This window comes from Pangasianodon hypophthalmus, chromosome 19 (genome assembly GCF_027358585.1).
Source record: "Pangasianodon hypophthalmus isolate fPanHyp1 chromosome 19, fPanHyp1.pri, whole genome shotgun sequence".
NCBI lineage: Eukaryota > Metazoa > Chordata > Actinopteri > Siluriformes > Pangasiidae > Pangasianodon > Pangasianodon hypophthalmus.
The window spans coordinates 9,817,005-9,838,602 of NC_069728.1; the positions used below are offsets into that span (position 1 = coordinate 9,817,005).

General features: G+C 38.7%; 1 protein-coding gene across 2 annotated transcripts in view; it reads left to right on the forward strand.

Annotated features, from left to right (window-relative positions):
* Positions 1-21,598, forward strand: part of evlb (Enah/Vasp-like b) — a 37,365-nt gene that overhangs the window by 3,803 nt on the left and 11,964 nt on the right. The window contains exons 1-3 of one of the 2 annotated variants that reach the window (XM_026944431.3): positions 7,666-8,222; positions 20,032-20,200; positions 21,003-21,180. In XM_026944431.3, the coding sequence (XP_026800232.1) occupies positions 8,137-8,222; positions 20,032-20,200; positions 21,003-21,180 (433 nt within the window). In that variant the 5' untranslated portion in view covers positions 7,666-8,136. Of the gene's footprint in view, positions 1-7,665; positions 8,223-20,031; positions 20,201-21,002; positions 21,181-21,598 lie in introns of those variants that run through there. The other variant, XM_026944432.3, reaches the window with a different exon arrangement.

Consider the following 21,598-nt stretch of genomic DNA (forward strand, 5'->3'; position numbering starts at 1 on the left):
TCCATGTTCCCATCACTCTGGAGATGTTTTTTGAGGCTTGTTTTCCAAGGAGAGGAATTCATCCCAATTCAAAGTCCTACTCTTTGGCCTTTCTCTAGTACCAGAGGCTTCAGGATACTGCTGTATTTGGACTGGCACATATGTGCCTCCACCATGGAGCAGGCCATCTGGTAGACATCCACACTCCTTGCATGCATTACAGCACTATGTCTCACAGTGAAGCTTCATAGTACCAAAACAGACCACACAAATGATGTGAATCAAGATTAACTGAAAATGCCAAACATCCCAACGTGTGGCAGACATTGTAATGCTACCCAATTAAATTTGAGGAGGTCACTATGTGTGGTACCAGTTGCTGCTAAGGATGCAGTCCCCTTGTTTCTGTTGGAATTAAGGAAATTTTGTAAAATAGAGTATCAGTCTGAGACTAAACCCAAATACCACAGACAGCTCTACTATGTGAGAGATGCAAGACAAAAGGGGCCATCTGGGTGCAGTGTCTCTATGGATGCCTCCTTCACTGCATGATAGGTTGTACCACAGAGGCACAGGTGGTGTATGGAGCCCTAGTGTGATTATTTGAACAGGACATTGGTGATACGATCAGAAGACCTACTCTTATAAGACCATCTATCATGAAGAAGGAGATGGGGAGCTCCCCTGTCGAAACAGAGTCTTACTCACTAGGTGGTGAACATCATCACCTTGCTCTGGAGACAGGCTGGATGTCAGGCCCCTACCATGACATGCTACTCTATGAGAAGCTTGTCCTCCTCATGGGCATTGCTTAGAGGCATGTGGCTCGAGCAAGTCTTCACTGCTACTACCTGGGATATCAGCATATAACACCAGGTTCTACAAGTTTAACATTGTCCCTCCCAGTGGCGTGAGTACGGCAGTCATCTACAAATACATTTCGAGTCAGTCCTAAGGTGGGTCAGTTCCTCATGACATTCTGGCGTAGGTTATCCTAGCAGTGAGGAGGGATGAAATAGAAGGCTAGTTACTTATGTAACTCCAGGGTTTCCTATCATTCAGAACTAGTATTTATATCAAATACTACATCATATAGTCACTTTGTGACTGTTGAACGTCTCTGCATGCATACACACATGCACAAGAAGGTACCCCTGGTGTTCACTGAACCACTGTTACATGCATAACTAGCATTTAGATTCACCTGCATTCTACTTTCAGCTATTTTTAATGTTGTTTTATTTCTTGTGTTACTAAACATGTACTCCTTTTGGCCTGGACAGGACATAAGAGTTATTTGCTAATTTAAATAATTTACATAAACTCCAGATATATAAATATTTGTGTATCGACATTCATCCATCTGTCGAACACTTTGTTTAGTTTGTGCCCTTTGAACAAACTCAAACTTTTCCATGATGCTAATTAGGGAATGCATCTATGTGAGTGTCCTAGTTGAGACACTTGTATATATTAGTGTCTCTCTGTGCATATGTTTTGTCTGCCACATACAGTATACAGGGAAAGGGATATGATGGGCATCCTCAAGGAGGTATAAATTGTACAGTCAGATTTCAATCATGCTGTGGACTGTAATATATACTGTAGATATACAGACTGTAATATATGTTGGCCTGGAGATGTTGAGTGAGTATGCTGAGTATGCTATAATTCTGGCATCATTCTTCTGTCTGCTCCTAGTTTCAGATTAAACTTTAAATGCAGTCTTTTTGAGGTTTGTGTATACACAAGTATGTCATAGGTCATCCCCTTTTTCAGTGGTCTCCTCACTCTAAATGTATAATATTATTGGAAAATATATTTTCCATGTAGTTACAACATAATAGACTGTAAGGCATGGAAGCATAAATGGGCATAAGAGGTTAATTTAAAAATGCTTAAAGTTTACATAAAACATACTATAATCATTATGTTTACAAGGTACTTAACACTTACCTAATGATTCTACCATAATGGTACATCTAACAAAATCTAAGAGCATAAGCAGCATGTGAATTTTATTGACCTCATTTAAAACCAGTAGGGCCCGGTCTGCAATTTAAGCCTTCTGGTTTAACTTCGCTGTAGAGCAGACAGACTAAGCAGTTACAGACCTATTTTAATTCCTCTCAGAGTCGCTGAGTCAGAATATCTTTTGATCCCCCATGTACACCAATTCAGGTACTGTAAAATCTGGCATATATTTTATAGGTCAGACGTGTAAATCTAGCACAGGTGGGTAGGATGGTAAGGGATCACAGACCTGTGTTTGTACTGCTGACAGTGTTTTAAGTCTGAAAAGAATATATGATTTTTAGATCAGAAAACACAAGTAGTGTCAAGTAATTATTAAAGAGAAAATTAGAAATGATCAGGGTTTAATTGAGAAAGGGAGAAATTCTGGTCTGGTCTTTATTCTGCTTTATTCTGGTCAGGGTTGCAGTGAAGACGGATCCTATCCTGGGAACACTGGGTGGGAGGCAGGAACACACTCTGGATGGGATGCCATGCATATATTCACACACTCGTTCACAGCTATGGTAATTTATCATAACCAAATCCACATTTTTGAGATATTCATGTGTATTTTGTTTCAAAAGTCGCGGTCCACCTACCCTTTATAAAATAAACAGATACTGGAACATTTCACTGCTTCAGATTTCCCCTTGGGGAACAGTAAAGTACATCTATCTATCTATCTATCTATCTATCTATCTCTCTATCTAATGTCCATCTCCTCTTCAAATCAAAGAGCATCATGAATGCTCTTGTTAGTCTTAGCTCATTTGGGGCAACATCAGGAAGTCAAAGTACGACCTGAGATATGACACAAAATTATAAATTATACATAATTTCAGGGTTAGCTTTTATAGTACACATGAACAATAAACATATATTGGGCTTTTCAGAGCTAAAATATAATTCGAAGCAAAGGCACTAAACGCATGTACTATAGATCCAGTCCAGTCAATATTGATCCTGGTCAGTGTATGGATCTTCCTGATGGTGCTTGCTTGGATGACCCACATATGAGTTTGAACTAGAATAGCTTGGGCTGAATTCTTCTCTGGATCTGCTGCGATACCTTTAAAGGCAAAGGAACCCGCTCACGGATGTGTTCTGTGTAAATAAAGAGTGTGGCATTAGCGTCACACTGCAGTTATTCTCTCAAGTGTAAAACATCCATCTGCTTCTGAAGGAAGTAATTGGCACTGTTGGTTTTGTTAGATGGATATTGAGAGACCCATGTTACTACACGGTTGTCAGAGATATACACAAACAGATACATTAAGTGGAATTTAGTCCAAGGAGAATTCTGCTTTAGTGTAAACATAAATAGAGCAGATTTGGATTTTGAGAAAATTAAAAGAAAACAAACAGTTTTTCTAGTTATGGTAACCTGGATTCATCTGAGGACTGCTTTTAACCACAGTTTCTACTTTGCATTGGATAGACTCATTTATTCATCTTTAGTAACTGCTTGATTCTCCATGATGGATCTGGAGCCTATCCCATGAACACTGGGATGTAGGGCAGGAATACACCCTGGACTGAAAAAAAAACAGCTTAACAAATCTCTGATTCCTGATTTTAATTCCTGTAGTATAAAGACAGTAAAATATAGACACTGCAGTTATTGTACATCAGATATTCAGTAATATTCTTCTTTGGTATGAAGTAGTACTGTTTTAAAAAAATTGTTAATTTGAATTTACATTATGTGTGTGAGCTTGCATTTATCTCTTTCTAGACACTACGTGTCCTTATAATGATAGGGATTTTGTGTTGTGGGGACATTTGTTTGGCTCTTAGAAATGTGATTTTTAATTTTTTAAAAAATGAACAATTAAAAAAAGTTTAATTTCCTTTGGTTATTGAAGATAAGGTTAGGGTCAGATGTAGGTGTAGGCAAGATGTTAAATGTTATACTCTGTGTGTGTGTGTGAGAGAGAGAGAGAGAAAGAGAGAGAGATTGTGAATATGTGAATGGGGGAGGAGTGAACAGCATCTTCCTAACCTCCAACCTTCTCTTTCTCTCTCTGTCTCTGTTCCGTTCTCTGTCTATCACCCTCCCTCTAATCTTGTTAATGAGCTCTTTATCTGTGTTTCTCTTTTGTAGCCTGTAGGTCATGTATACGGTTAGTGTGTAGGAGAAAGTCCTCACACTGTCTTTTTTCTTGTGAGGGGAAAAAAATGAAATTTTATACACACACACACACACACACACACACACACACCATGGTCTGAATTCTCGAATCTGATTGCACCGGTAATTCCAGTCAGTTTAATCACCGTTCCAAATTAATGCGCTGCCTATAAACAACTGTAACCATAGTAACATACAGTTACAGTTGAATACAGTACTTAAACTCACAGCTTCATTATTAGTTGAATGCGCAGTCTCGCTCTCTCTCTAATAACTATTTATTATAATTCATTCAAATAAATGTAATCTTACTGCACTACTTCATCTCTGTGTATGATATATAGCGGGCAGAATTCTAGATCTAATGACCCGTATATAAAACAACTAATGAAAATTAATTGTTATTTTTATCCTTTCAGTCAAATTTTGCAAACATCAATGACAGCTTTAACTTATCAATTATTGTACAGTCATAAGTGCAGTTTGCTACTGTTGGTGTATTGCTAGTTGCCATTTTTGAGTTTAGAAACAAAGTACCTGCTTTTTGTAAAGCGCCACAACAGGGAGTTTGACATTTGAAATCTGCCATTGCAGTTCTATTTTCAAATTTATTTTCCAAAATTGGCCTTGCATTACCCAGTGGCTTCAAATAAATTCTCAAAACTCAAGGTGGAGCAAGGTTACAGTTAATATCAACATGAACTCTGATATCATGCAGGAGCCATAGAAAGCTATTAACACTTCATCATATACCGAACCATTATATCTTCACTGGCATGGCATGTAAACCAATCGCACCAGGCCCAATTCGCCCTGTAATATCTTGAAACAAAACTGTACTAGAATATCATTAGCAGTTGAAAGCCTTTAGAACAATGTCTTAATACCCCATATTAGGGCAGACTGGGGTAAAATGTTACCTCTGTGTTCTGTTTCTGAGCTGCTGGCACACACTCACTCATTTTAAGGGAATGAAAGGAGCTGATCTGAATGAATGCCATAACAGCACACTTAATAGCAGCTATTGATTTAACCACAACCTCTTTTTATTTCACTTAGTACACTTTAAGTACACTTCACTTCGCAAGATTACTACCTGTGCTTAGTCAGGAAAATAACAAGATTATACAATGCTGCCTTATTTTTGCACTTGTGCTATGGTCATGGACACAGAGACCTGTCTCGGAGCTGGCAATTAGTGATGAAATATGATTGTTATTTAAGCAATTTATACATCTATATCACCACATAGCTCTACACGGTCTCTTAAAGTGGTCTCATAAAAATGAGTCAGAATTACATGCCTCTTTTATGTATTCTGCTTACAGTGCTGGTGTTCAACAATGAAGTTTAATTGTATGGGTGATTTGCACAGCACAATTTTAATTAGATGCTCATTATAACAGTGTGTGAGTTGAAATTGGCCAAATTATGCTATGCAGCAATGTGATCACAGTGTGTATTTAGCATGCGCATGTTTAAGTATAGTGTAGACTAAGTTATAGTGCCTTTTGAACCTAGTCTCTGATGACATTATATATATAATCCACTTCCCCTAATGGAAAACCATGCCAACAAAGGGCTGTAAAAAGGCTAAGAAAACTGATCCGCCTTGGAGCCAGCTGTCAATCTCCATCCGTCCAGCCTCTCTTCTTATCTCCCTGCTTAATCAGAATTTCACTGTCAGCCAGTTCTCCACTTTGCTCTATGTCTGTGAAATGTATCTTTTCACACTCTCTTGTGCCATAGATGAATTATGTTTGATGGGTCCCCTTTCATTCACATGCGTATTTCATTACCTTTCTCTTTCTTCATTTCATTAGCCTGTATACCCCCATCCTCGACTCCCACCTCTCCCTCTGTGGTCATGCTCTTCATCATGGGTGGCTGTGCCCATGTGTCTTTTGGGCGTCTAACAGAAAGTCATGGCCCCTGCGGTGTGCTAATGGTTGTGCAGGTTACAGTTGACTCTTGGATGAGCTCCACATAAAGGGGCGTGTTTCCCTTTAAGGATTAAAATGCAGTCTGCAGCCATGCAGGAACCTGCTGGAGGGGATGATGATGGGGGAAGGGCTACTTTCTCCCTCTGCATAAGCAGCCTCTGCTCTTCCTTTATATCTATATCTATATCTATATCTATATCTATATCTAGCATCATGACTAAATGCATTCATTCACCAGGTCATAATGTATGAAGTATGACTAATGGATACTAGTATTTGCACTTTAGTTGTTTTGTTATCAACAAGAGAGATTTTTTGGATATCTACATATATAGAAACATATAATTATTAGCAGAAACCTAATCTTATGAACAATTTTGTAGGAATGCTACCAAGTGAGGGTGATGTAGTTGGATTGCAATGTTATATAGATGCTGTGTGAAACTGTATGAATTCTAACCACATCCCACCCTTAACCTTTGTAACTTATTATACACAATTAATTGTGTGAATTATTATATACTTGCAGCGTCAGCCATGTGGACTTTATTAACAGTTGAAAAGAGATAAACAGCTATAAACTGCATTATGAGAGAAGGTCATTTGTGTATTCTGACAGTCTTACATTTGAGAAATGAGTGTTTGTGTTTATAGTAAGCAAGTGTTGCTTTGGAGGTTTTATTAGATGGTAACGTTAGTTTACTGATCATATTTACAGATAATATTTACTGATTAACATGCAGATTTAAATAAAGAAATTTAGTTTTTGCTGATTTAGTGGACCGGAAAGGATTGATTAGTGAAAGTGATAGAAATTTTTAAAGGTGTATGAAAGATTTACATCATTCATGCACCACTGAGAGAAAGAAAGATTTAAGCAAATAGAAGTATCTGAAATACTGAGACTCTATGTGTTGCACACTGTAATCACAGAAAACAAAATTACCCATTTTCATAAACTTTAGAAGTTTGTAACTTATAATGAGCATGTAGAAATGCCTTACTTGTGCCTTTACACAAACATTGCATAAGAAAAGACGAGAAAAGTGAAAACTTTCTTTTCATCGCTGGCAGGAAATTCCATGGAGCATGCATGGTGCTTTTAATGATCATAACATCAGTATAAATTTTAAAGGCATGTGTTAGTAGTCTGCATTTATCACTGCATACTTGACCACATCAGAATAAATGATGAAGTTCATGACTGAGTGTCATGGCTCAGAGATGATCAGGGTGTTTCCTGTAGACTCGGGTAACTTCAGTTCACAACCTCTGATTAGGGACCTAAAACCAAATATATTCTACAAGCAGTTACAGTATAATCAAATGCATTATTGTCAGCACTGTGTGAATTTTCAAGTCAGAGAGAAAGATGGAGTGAGAAAATGAGAGTAAGGAAAAGGGGAAGTAAAATAAGGCTAAAAGGAATTGAGGGAAAAAGGAAGATAGGAGAAGAGGACCAAGCAACAGTAGTAGCTGTAATGGTAAATTGGGGGCTTTAAGCCTATTTTTTATCACAGCTGGAAGGAGGGAGGGATGGAGAGATGAAGGGTTGTGGGAGGGAACTAATTCAGCAGATGAAGTGAGAAGCAGTCTGAGGGTGACACCTCACAGGGAATATCACTTTGTTCCGTCCTCTCAGAGAGAGCTCTGTTCTTTCTTTTTTCTTTTTTTTATCTACTAATTTCTTCTTCTCTGGTGTGATATTCTGTCAGGATTGATTCAGTGAGGATGAGATTACTCATCATTTCCTTCTTACTAAGAACATCTTAGCATTTCATTACTTCCTTTCATTTTTTTCAATGCAAATTCCTTCCAAGGCCATTGTTCAGCCGAGTGTCTGCTATGTGAATGTGTTTGTGTGTGTGTGTGTGTGTGATGGAAGGTGAAGTGAGATCAGGCAGCTTGCTCTGCCCTTTGTGCAACTCCTGCTCGGATAAGATGCTGTTGCTCTTTCAGTCTTTGAACCGAATGCTACATTGAGTGGAGGAGGAGTCCAGCTTACAGCCCACTGAGCGATAGAACAAGTGAACGAGAGAATCTGTTCGTCTGCTATGACCCAAAACAATGGATATTAACCTGCAGTCACATCGCTTCTACTTCCCCCAGATCTACTGTGACGCCAACGCTCAGGTCATTGAGTATAAGCTCAGGTAGGTTTGTCCTCTGTCCAGCTGTCCCTTGTGGCCGCTCTGAGTTGTTGTGAGGAATTCTAATTGAGTGCTTTTGATGAAAACAGTGAGATTGGAGGTTGTGTTACGTTTTCCACTGTAGCTGGGAAGCCTGTGGTGACTGGCAGTGGAAGTGCTGTTCATGAGATTGAAGTGTATGACTATGAGTCCTTTGTTCTTTCTTGCTTTCTGCTTTGTTGGTGTTTCCTCGGGATGCCTTGTGGGGCCGGATCACTGATATTGTTACAGTGGATGTCACTTGAGGAAAGTGTTTAAATATTTCAACCCTTTGTTTGGCCTCACACAGCTTTAACTTCGTGTGAGAGTGTTTTCCATGTCAATTTGAATCACGGAGCCTTGATAAGCAGTGAGCTTTTTATCATCATTGGGCGTAGATGCAAATGACATATCTCAAGACCACGTATATACATTTTGCCTACTTTGTGTTGGAGTCAAAGATTTTTGCAAATAGCTCTGATAGAGTGAGTAGTAATATGCCAGTGGAAGTTTTTTGAATATTACTTCATGCTTATCAAAGCCAATTAGATACTGTGTCTAAAGTTCGAGCTAATCCATACATCTTTGGAGAACTCAGCATCTAGAATCAGGATCAAATTTTCTCATAACCAACCAACCTAAATCCATATCTATCCATTTCTGCACTCATTCATTGTTTCAGATTCATCTAACCCTCTAATCCCCTTCATATTCTCCCCCCTTTCACAGTTACAGCTGATTTAAAGACCCAGTGAGTATAATTATTATACTAATCAGATTTTATTGCGGTGATGATTGTGACCTTCCTACTGGGCTGTAGAAGAACTTACAGGATACAAAGCTGCCACTGGATTTTGAGCTTGACATTGTTGGTGTTGCTTAGAGGCTCAACCTAATGTGTTTAGCTGGTGTGTGTGTGTGTGTGTGTGTGTGTGCTCTGGTTTGGGGAAATAGTCCTTGCATATCTGTTTGATTTGGACATAGAGGTAGTGATTGTTCATACAGCATGAGGATTGTATTTCTGGCTCTGAATCTGAATCCATGTCCTCTCCTGGGAGCAGAGATGTTGTTTTAGCGCATTCCATCAATCTAATCCACTAAAGATGTGTTGAAAGTTACGCAATTAAATTTTAGTAGTTGAAGAAAGGTATGACATTTTATAGAAAAGCATGTTACATACTGCATTAAGGGTGACAACATGTCATAAAGGTATTTACTGTGGAGTTGCCTACATTCTGGCTGTGTTATTGTAGCCGGGTTGTTTGTAGAAAGTGGAGGTTTTGGGTTTGTGCTGCTTGTAACATAGTTGTGAGGTTTGTGGTCTTGATGTACGGACTGTTTCCACTGACTGTTACTGAGATAATACGGATCAGCTGGACTGAGTTAGAAGAGCACAGCTTCAGTATCACAGACACACTGGCTTACAGTATGATCAATAGTGAGGATGTTAGGTTAGATGGGGCAGGACAGAGGCAGGAAAGGGCAAAAAGAGGAAAGGGTAAAGAGAGAGGTGAAGGCCAGATGGGGTGATGAAGAGGAAGATAATACTAAGTAATTAAAGGAAGCAGACTGACTAAAAGAAGAAAATGAAAAGGAGAGGATGAGCAATGCATATAAAATAGAATTGCAAATTGAAAAAAGAGAACATGAATGTGTAAGTGTGTGTGTGTGTGTGTGTGTGTGTGTGTGTGGGGTCTATAAGAGGGGGCAATGTAAGGAAATGGATGCTACAGAAAAGCTTTGTACCGCAGTAAGGATTCTAGATACCATGGAGACGTGGTGCTTCCCAGCATCCCATAATACAATGGCCAAGGCGCCATGGCAACCACGCCACAGGAGAGCACTCAGTGTATCCTGTCTCCTCAAACAGCGAGAGGCAAAGGGACCAGCCATAATCTTTTCTGATGTGTGTTCATTTACGTGTGCTTTCATGGATTTCTGCAAGGAATTAGGAGCCTGTAGGCTTTTCTGTTGCATACCAAGATGCATTTACAAAATGAATCAAATTAACTATGACTGTCTTAAACATTTCTCATGCCATAGGTGCCCAAGAAGGAATAAAACCAAAGTAAAAACATAAAACGTAGCTGACCAAAAGCTTACATGCTTTAGGGTGTTTATACCATATGGTACTAGATTAGCTATTGCTTCAAGGCTTCAGTGCTCAGATGGAACATGGAAAACTGTAGTCTAAAAGTCTAAAAGGAAAAGTCTCTCATTCCATTGTTCCAATAATTTAGGATGTTCCTCTCTTATAACATTATCAGATATGGATTAGTGTCTGTCTGAAACCCATACATTATACAAATGAGATTCTTTTAAAAGAGGAAGTCTCCAAGGTTTAGAGCTGGATTGTCTTTAGTCATGAATGGCTTCTAAATGGCCAAAATAATTATTTTAGTTTTATGGTAAATACTGTATAATCCCTGAGAACTGTGACATGCTGGTGAATTCTAGCAGAACTAAAGACAATGTGCAATGCAAATTGTAAAACAGGCTCAGCATTGTGAAACAAGGCTTAATATTATGGATTCCTCTTTAGCGCATGAGCATGGTGACAGTTTAAAAAATTTGAATATTATAAACCAACTATTTTGTCTTTTAATTGATTGCTACTGATGACCATCAAGGCAAAAAGAAAAAAAAATGCTGTCTTGGCTTCAAGGGTCAAGTGTAATGTCAAGTCTATGATTTGCAGTCACTATAAGCCAGCAAGGCTCTCAGATTTTCAGCTTTCCAGCTAAAGCCTCTTTTTAAAAGCTGACTGTTAATCCAAGGAAAAGAGGCTTAATGCAGTTTATACATGGTTATTAGGTTAAAATGTTATAAATCAATGAATGTTGAAGATATGCATCCGTCTTGTCTATCTGTCTTGTCTAATCAACTGTGTCATCATTTTATTCTTTCTTTGTGTAGTGTTGCTAAATATTTACACACTAGCAGAAGGGGCCGATATCCATGCTTTGTTATTTTCCATATGGTATAATCCATGAGATGATTACAAAGCCTTTGAAGATGTTTTGCATTGGAAAAGTGCTTTTTTCTCATTTGTAATGGTCAGTGATTGTAACATGTCCAGCTTGTATAGGCTGTAAGCACTTATTAGAAACCATCAATGTTGCCTTTAGAGGCGATTGTGTACTTGCATATCATGCATTATTTTAGTGGCTGGTTGCATATAGTTTATGATATAGACAGGAATATAGTACCTACACTGTCAGTGCTCACACACAGATTAGATGCCATCAGATGTGTGACCATGTCCATGGTAATTTCAGTGGAGGCAAGTAAAAAAACTTGTGGAAGGAGCATCCTGTGTCAGCGCTTTGTAACAGTCAGAAGTAAAGCTGTTCCCTTTTCAGACATGGGAAAGTTTTCAGGATGGAGGATGTTGAGCTTTGCAGTTTCTTGGTAACTAGCTGCATTTTTATTGCCTTATTAACTTCAATAGAACATGTTGGAATGACTTTATAGCTGCTGTAATGTAAGTGATAACAGGAACTAACCTGTACATTAAAGGTAACTATTAATAGATTTAAAAAAAAAAAACAAAAAAAAACGTGTTATTCTTTAATAATTAAATATGTATAGATAATATTGGCATAAATTATATCGGCATAATGCTAATGCTAGAAATTCTGGCAGTGGATGCAAGGACACTAGTTAGCCTGATGTCTCTAGTTTCACAGGAAATAAAAGCCATCTCTCAAATGAATCAAATGATTTTATTTTATGTATTAAGTAAAGAACAAAATATGAATGGGCATGCTGTTACAGGAAAATAATAATAAACAACAAGGTGGTGTGATGTGGCATCAGGCTAACAAGTTTCCTTCCAGCCACTACCACAATTTGTAGAAAAAAACAGATTTTTTATGGTATCTAGAACAATGCACTATAGAGTGATGATTTAGTCACGTTTTAATATTGTGGCTCTCATAGGTTGCACTAAAGCCAATCCAAGGTCCTTAAACTGTAGACATATTTAGGCAAATGGTTCTGGGACTGTCAGCAGTCTGTCTGTCAGCAACTAACACATCAGGATCATGCCCTTAAAATATGTCTCAAGTTGTTTAATTTATGTCTGTTACTGATACATACAAAAGAAAAGGATTAGAGATTATTTTTTTATTGAGAGAATCGGATCATTTCTATCAAGTCCATCCTATCAGTAACATCTTTTCAGACTCTAAATGATTTCACAGGAATTTTAAATGTCAATGTTTTTTATTTCCGCAGCCAAGACTTTCGAGCACAGAAAGCTTTTTCTCCTTCTTGTTCCTCCACTGCCACCAAACCTCAAATGTTCAGGCCAGCAAGCTTCTTATATAACACCATCCCCAAAAAAAGCTTGACTCATAATTCTGACTGCAGTTGCTCATACTGGAAGACTGTTTTCTTTGGCAAGGTGTTCTGCCACTTATATCGCAGAAACACTCAAACCTTTCAAAGCCATAACTGTGTGCTTTATACAGCCTCTAATAATGTAGTGTCTGGATATGCTAATTAATCTACAAAGTTATTAAAGTTGCTAAAGTCAGCTAACTGATCCAGGGTTATTTTAGTTGAATTGTAGTTTATATTTGAATATAAGCTACAATTCTAAGCTACAGTGGGAATAGCATGTGTTAATGAACTTATCACTTGATGATGAGGCACAGTATTGTTAGAATTTCATCACACAGGATGTGAATTATCATCCTGGCCTGGTTACAGAGGCATAGATTTTTGGCTGCTACAGCAATGTTCATAGATAAACTCTAAATTCATTCATTCATTCATTCATTCATTCATTCATCTTCAGTAAGCAAAGCACTTTATCCTGGCCAGGGTCATGGTGAGTCCTGAGCCTATCCCGGGAACACTGGACATGAGGTGGGAATACACCCATGGAAGGGCACCATGCACGCACATATTACCTGCTCCCTAGGAGCAGTTTAGCTTAGTCAATCCACCTACTGGCCTGTTTTTGGGAGGTGGGAGGAAAATAGAGAACCCAAAGGAAACCCATGCAGGCATGGGGAGAACACGAGAAGCTCCACACAGACAGTAAACCCTCAGGCAGTGATGTGGCAACATTACCCACTACACCACCATTCCACCCAAATGTAATATATGTAATGTAATAATTATGTAATATAATATTTAACAACACATTTCTTTAAACAAGCCACAGAGATTAAATTGTACTTTCCCTATGAAAGTACAATTTTCTGTTACAATTGCAATACAGACCATTATTCTGAATTACTGAACTTTAGAACACATTAGTTCTTAAATGTAAAGAAATCGAGAAGTAATAAGTAGAATAATGTCATGTATTTTTTTAAATTATATGATAATTGCATTATTCTGGTCAGGTTTATGATGGACCTGAACCCTGGGAACACTGGGTACAAGGCAAGAATACACCCTGGATGGGAGTTTAGTGCATCCAGTCCATCGGGCATGTTTTTGGGAGGTGGGAGGAAGCTGGAGAACTGGAGAATAAACCTACAGTGACACTGGGAGAACATGTCAATAGATTTAAAAATCTATCCCGACACTGGGAGAACATGAGGAGCTCCACGTATACACCAACCTGAGCTCAAGATTGAACCCTGGATCTGTGAGGCTCTAACACTATCTGTGCCACCTATATAATACTTAACCATGTTAATATTCCATGCAGATGGAAAACTAGAGGATCGTTTGGATGGTTATCAGTTCCAGTGTTCTAAAGGAGTTCCCCTTAAAAGATTTTCAGAAAAGAGAAACACTGTTTTGCAAGATTCTATGTATAACCTTTACAGGTTCCCCAAGATGGACTAGATTCTCTAAGAGTGTATGGATTGTGGGTTGATTCCTTTATTTCCACTCCAAGTAAAAGTTTAGTCTTAAGCTAACTTTGCACTATACACTTTTGTCCCTACTGGAGATTTAACATGCTGGTTTATATGGTTAATACTCACACACTCACCAGACGTGATGTGAGACAATGACACTTGAGACAATGACACGATCACTTTTATGAAGAATCCCATGAGCAGTGATAGCCTTGTGTATATGATAGCATCGCGTCATCATTAATACTACTGACCCTGCTGTGTTGGTTTCATTACATTTTTGAAGTAACTGTGCAGTATTAGATTTAAGCAGATGGGCTCAGACATGATTGCAGACACTATATTTCTCCCTTATCATCATCTCTGAGCACATCATCTCTTGATAAAAATAGCCGCCCTGTGAATCACATGCTTTATCACAACTGCATGAGTCATCGTTCATTGCAGTAGTGAATTGGATAATGCCTGGTTTACATTTGTCTGATTATAAATCATGGCATAGCGTGAAGATAAGAGGTAAGATGTAACAGATTGATCAGGAAGATCATTCTCAGTGAGGCACGGCAGTGTGTATGGTCATGTGTATACTTGTGTGCTGAAAATCAATTGAAATAAATTTGGCATAAACACCATGAAGTTCAATCTGCAGGAGAATTACTCAAACTATGTTAAATCAATGACCAGGTGGGAGGGGTTCATGACAAAGCCTCTTCTGCTGATCCCAGATCACTGTGTTGATCATAATGCCTGTGTGACAAACAAAGCGAGCTACTGTAGTGCTCTGTCAGCTGTAGTGTTCTCTGAGAAAGAGATACAGATGCTTTCAGAGCATTTCAGTCAACACAGGCATAAACTTGGAACACACACACACACACACAAAACCAGCCTCCGTTACCAAGTCCCAGTATGTATTTACTGTAATGACAGAACATGGTTGTAGTCTGTCATACTCTCAGGAACAACAATCCTGCACTCTAACTAATATTAGACTATGATCAAGGCCTCGCTGTGCACATTTACCCAACACCAACACAAGGCCCTGCATTGTGCTCTCTAGTGAGTAAATAGTTTTAATTTAGTCTTGTTATATTTAGTTAGGGATGATTGCAAATGCATTCCCCACATGAAATTATTCTATAAGAGATAGTCATTGAAAACACCATGGAGAGACAGAGAGAAAGAGATGAGAGACACTGAAGGTTTCAAGCAGTGTTGCCAGGTCCACTTTTTTCAGCAGACTTTAGAATTATATCTGTAAATTAGCCCCTTTAACTCCTCTTTCTCTCTCTCTCTCTCTCTCTCTCTCTGTTGAATCCCTCTCTGTTGAATCTCTCTCTTGCAAACACATATGTCTTCTTGTTGTAGGAATAATTCAAAGTAGTTACTGAAAAACATGCATTAAGGATAAATAACAAACTGATCCCAAGATCATCACAAATCACAAAAATTCCCATGGAAACCATAGAAATAGAAATGACATACACACCTCTAAACTTTTCTCAATGTGCTATTGGCCATGTGTGCCTCTTGATCCTATTTTCAGTGTGTCAGTGAATTTGTAAATTTACTCTTTTTTTAATAGATAGTCATCATCTATGAAAATATGTATGGTGGCCTGGGAAAATCCAGATGGTGAAACATTTTCTACTATATTATAGTTCTAGAAACTACAGACTTTTCCTGAAATTAAATGTATTTCTGTTTTCTTTGTGTCTCAACCAGAAGTAAAGTTATAGCATTTTAAAATCCAGAAGTGACATCCAACAGCCACAGTGACATCCAACAGGTTTTCACAAGCTGCCACTTTAGGATTTATTGCTAAAATGTATTGTATGGTGTTTGTAAGTAGTATGAAACAAATGACAAAGTTAGTGATATTGTTGGACTTTAAATGCATTGTGTAGTGGTAGGGATAGGCATATTTTCGGTTTTTGTCTTGGGCTACTTTTTCAAACCTGGTAACCCCTGTTTTCAGGCCATAAACATGCTTTAAATAGACTGGACTTTCAAACATTCAGTGCGAAGTCTTGCTTCTAGCATGTCTAGTAAAGATTGCAAGCCTTAGTTCTGGGTGTGACGTATCTGGTTTTTGATTCTGGTTTTGGTTATTGACTCAGTTTCTCGTCCAGACTGTCTGTTTGCCGGTTGACCTTTTTGCCTGTTGTATGAATTGCAAGTTTGGAATTGCCCTTTGGATTGTTTGCCTCTGGTGTTTTCTTGAATAAAAACCCTCTTTTTGTATCCAACTAATCGTCTTTATAGTTTTATATCCAGCATGTAGGGCACAAGACAATAGAGGATATTAAACATGTTAGAGATATTAAACATGCAGCCTGGGGAAAGTGGGAGATGAAGAAGGAAGAGGTGATGATGGGGAGATGAGATGTGTGAACCGACACACAGCTGAATTATCCATGAGAGGTGCAGGGATGTGGCTGGACCAGCTTGAGATCTTTAGGGGGGACATACAGTCTGCCTCACACAGCCTCAATCCACACATACATACACACTGAGAAAACACACATCACTCAGTACTGACAGCCTGCCTGCTGGCTGCACTCACACACACACACAAACGCAAAACTAGGGCTATGTTTGGTTTGCATGTGATTTTAAAGAGAAAGTCAGTGATCTGAAATATACCGTAAAGACATCCTGTGAGTATTTATATTAAGAGTACTGCAGACTTCTTATGAAGGTGTGTGACAGAGAAAATCTCTGTACAGTCTTGACAGATGAGAAGATGGGGGCCTCATGCATACAATCCATACAATCAGATTTTATCTTAAAATTCATGGATTTATTCTTATGTTAAAAGTGATGCACAAATCAGGATTTGTAAAACCTGAAACTGATCTGAAAATGTTCGTAAACCTTTGCAAACTGAAAAGGATGTCTTCAAACTTCTGGGCTCAGTGGGCATCAGTGAGACTTGGGTGCCCATGACCCTGTCGCTGGTTCACTGGTTGTCCTTCCTTGGACCACTTTTGGTAGGTACTAACCACTGCATACCGGGAAAACCCCACAAGACCTGCCGTTTCAGAGATGCTCTGAGATGCTCTTGCCTACAGATCCTTACGCTTGCCCATTTTTCCTACTTCCAACACAACAACTTTGAGAAATCACTGTTCACTTGCTGCCTAATATATCCCACCCCTTGACAGGTGGCACTGTAACGAGATAATCAATGTTATTCACTTCACCTCTCAGTGGTTTTAATGTTATGATGTATAATTTTTTTTTCTGTTGAGGTATATTCTACTGTAATTCCTAGCTTAAAGAGTATTTATTAATTTGTCAGCGAATGTGGTATGGCATACACTGTGGAATACACAGTGTAAATGTGTGTATGTATGTCAAGCTGTGTGTATATTGCTGCTTTTTCTAAGCTTTCGTATGTAGGTTGCAACCAGAACGTCTTTCCATATCGTGCTATTTATTTCATCCTCTGTGTGTATGTGCATGTGTCTCTCTCTCTGCCTCCCTTGCTTGCTCTCATCGCTTCCTTTTAATTGCCAGGAATTCCTTTTAATATTGACCACAGCAAACAAATTTGGGAAACTAAAATAAACAGCACACATGGCTGGTTTAGAGGAGGAGCGCTGCTAATGTACCGTGAGTGTTGCATTAGTCTCTTAGTCTTACATGTGGTTATTTATAACCAGGCTGTCTGGTGAGTGTACAGTTCCCAGTCATTTTTTTCTCCAAAAGGAACAAGATTGTATTTCAATCAAATTATACCAAGAAACTGTGTTTTTTTTTTCCCGGATTGTAGAAAAAGATGAATGATTTTAGGGCTTAAATACCAGTTATTGAATGTATTTTTTCCAACCGACATGTGGAACAGACCTGTTGAGTCAAAATGTGTTGGTCAAAAGCAGGTTTCATCCTGGTTATGCATGTGTTCTCCATTTTTTAAAGCGCTGCTACATTCGCAGACTCCATTTACAGTACAACTATAAGTATGCAGACTGAATGAAAGAATGCAAAAATTACAGTCCAAAAATAAACCCCTAGTTGAATAAGTATGGATTGTTTATTGCACTGGCCAACGTTTCTCAAGGCTCCTTTTCCTCCTCCTGTCATTCCCCCCTCATTCGCAGTCCATTTTTAGAGCCAAATGGAGCCTCTGTTTGTTTTTCTCATTTCAGTGCAAAACTCATATCAGTGCTTATTCCTCCTTCACTATTCCCCATTCCCCTCCCTCTCTCCTTCTCTTTCTCCATCTGTGTCTTTCTCATGCTCTCTCCCCTCCTTCTATCACAGAGGCAATGCCCTTTTCAGAAAGTTTCACTGTTACTTTGAACATATTTATGAACTTTAGCCATTAAGAACCTGTTTACATCTTGTTGTTTATGAGTCTTAAATATCATGATAGTATCCAGACTACAGAGGAATGCAAAATTAAATGCACCCTGCACAGATGTGTAAATCCGATCTCTTGACCAATTCAAGAGGCCTGAATCACATTTTACCAGATGTTACACAAGTGTAAATGCATGTGGTTAAAATCTTATCATACAATCCTTATACAAGATTGCACATATGTGTGTTTATAAAATTACTGGATATTTCATAGTCCAGAGAAACGAGTAGCAAATTAATCCTGGTGAATAGATATATGATTTGATGATAATTTTCTGACCATTTGTCAGGAATGCTGGACAAAAGTGGAAAAAACCTGTTCGTAACATACAGTCAAAGTATTTTGATAAAATCATTTTAGGATAGATTGGAAATATCGATATATACTGATATATACAGTTTCTGTAATGAGTAGTACAACCAGTATCTAGTTTGTGCCAGATCGTAGCAGAACAAGTTCCAACACCTCTCAGATTTGAAGTGCCTGCGTTCTAGAACTTATTTACATGGATCAGGCGCCTCTGTAACTTTTTTCTTGTAATAAATAAAAAAATAAGTAAAATATTAATGATAAAATCATTTTAATAAACGATCAGTCGTTATATGTGACCTCTATTCCAAAAATACAATTGGATAATTTCCATGCTGATCAACTGGTAACTAGTAATCACTGATAACTTGTGTTATCAGTATCTGCTCATACATCATGGATGTGGTGGAAAAAATGCAACTGGCTTCGTTGCCATTTTTTAAAGACGTAAGCAAAAGTGATGGAGCACAATATGGCCTACTGCTTACATAATTCATCTCAGTGTGAGGCATACGTTTTTGGATTTCTAAAAAATGACAATGCCCTGCACTGACTTGATAAATGTCACCTAATATCGAGGATGAGAATAGCAAAACAGTGACTGGCCACCTGTCAACCTTAATAACAATAATAACTGTATTGCAATATTCATCAATCACTTACTGTTACGTAGCACAGAATGCTTCCTTTGCTGTTGAAAATGATCGACAATGAGATCGACAAATTATGGAGCTGGACCAGTCGTTCAAAGTGAGAGTCGCTGTCATCGAACTGTCACTGTAATATACATGCATAGGCCTAGTGATTAGTTCCGCTTGGATGGATGCATAACATCTTTTTGAAATTCCAGTAGCTAGATTTTCCAAATTGCACCATCTACTGCCAGGCATAAGAAATGCATAAAACGCATCCCCACTAATCCCCCCTATTAGTGGATAGGGTTAGGGATAAAAATGGATGACCAGAAAACCAGGGGTAGGAAATCCCCGCAACTACCCCCCTGCCCCCCCCAAAACACACACACACACACACACACACACAAAATTAACACCCATACCTATCATACCTACTACATTATGTGAAGCACTTGGAGTACTGTTGTGTCTACTGTATATGTTATGGGACCTTTATCCCTTCCTGTCCACTTCCTGCATCACCTCTCCCTTGGGGTTTTGGTAAATTAAGCACTGGTTGTACTGATTGTTTAAAAGATGAGTGGAATTTTAAGGTAAGGCACCAGTATGATGATAGACTCTCTACCTATCATGCCTCTTTTGTTTTTCTTGTGTTGTAGTGAACAGAGTATTTGCCAGGCCCGTGCCTCTGTAATGGTCTACGATGACACCAGCAAGAAGTGGGTGCCCATCAAACCAGGCCAACAAGGCTTCAGTCGCATCAACATCTACCACAACACTGCCAGCAACACCTTCCGTGTGGTGGGGGTCAAACTGCAGGATCAGCAGGTGAGTGACCCTTTTTTCACATACTTGAATTCAGCTTAATTCAATTTGATATTTTTGGCACTTTGTCAAAAAGACATTGTCACAAAGCAGCTTCACAGAAATCCCTGTGTTGGGCGTAAATGTTTCTGGGAAGTGCAGATATTTGTGGTATCCATGTAGGGCCACCCACAGCAGCAGAAGTTGAGTCACAAATGCAGAAAACTATGAACAAAAGTAGAGCATTAGGATAAATCAGACAGGTCCAGAGGGCAAGATGAGCCACAGCAATACAAGAGTATCAGGATCTGGCACCAGCATCACATCAGGCATTACAAAACTGCATCAGTACAGTCTCATTTACCGATTTACTGACAGACATGGACTAAGTTACCTCCAGACATGAACAAGGCTGTTAAGTTGAGTCTCATCAAATTAGAAATAGAAATAGAAAATGTACTTTTCACAACAGGCCACATGAAAGCTGTGGCTCTCTCATTGTTCATCACTGAGACCCACCGTCACCCTGATCAGGATAAAGCAGTTACTGAAAGTGAGTGAGGGAGTGAGGGAGTGAGTATATAGGATCTACACTGCTAATGCTAATATTACTTCCTTTGAGTGGTTACACAGTGAATTACAATTTGTAAAATCACTAATGGTTGGTTTTATTTTTTATGCTGCTCATTTATAAACTTCATTTACAAACACATGGTAAATGTGGAGACTGATAGTAAGACACGTTTTAAGGACTCTACACAGTACCAGATTCATGATCATTTACCAGATTCTTCACCTTCCTGCTGACCTTTCACTTCTTTTACAGGTTGTCATTAACTACTCTATTGTAAAGGGGCTGAAGTATAATCAGGCCACTCCTACATTTCACCAGTGGCGTGATGCCAGGCAGGTGTATGGACTCAACTTTGCCAGTAAGGAGGAGGCCACCACCTTCTCCAACGCCATGCTGTTTGCCCTCAATGTGCTCAGTACCCAGGAGGCAGGTGAGCCTACATGGAGTGCAACACACAGGATTACATGACCTTGCTTTCATACTTTCTTTACGTAGGACATGTTCCTTGGTTTGTTGGTTCTGGAACAGCATTTCTTTCAGCCAGTCACTGGCATTTAATGTCATCAGTGTGTACCAAAGGCACTTTTACTAGGTTGTATGCATAGTTAGTGTTAGATCAGCTAGCTACTGCACTATTTAGCAGATTATAGCTCTGAATGCAAATGAAAAAGTTCATTTAAAATGAGAAAAGATGTACAGCTGGCATGCTTTTGATGAATCAAAGATTTTGTTAAATATTTACAAGCCAAAATGTGGAACTGGCCAATATTGTACTTGTCTTGAAAAGTGTGCGTTTCAGAGACTTTTTAAATGGTTCAGCTAATGTTAGCGAGCTACAAACTGAGCTG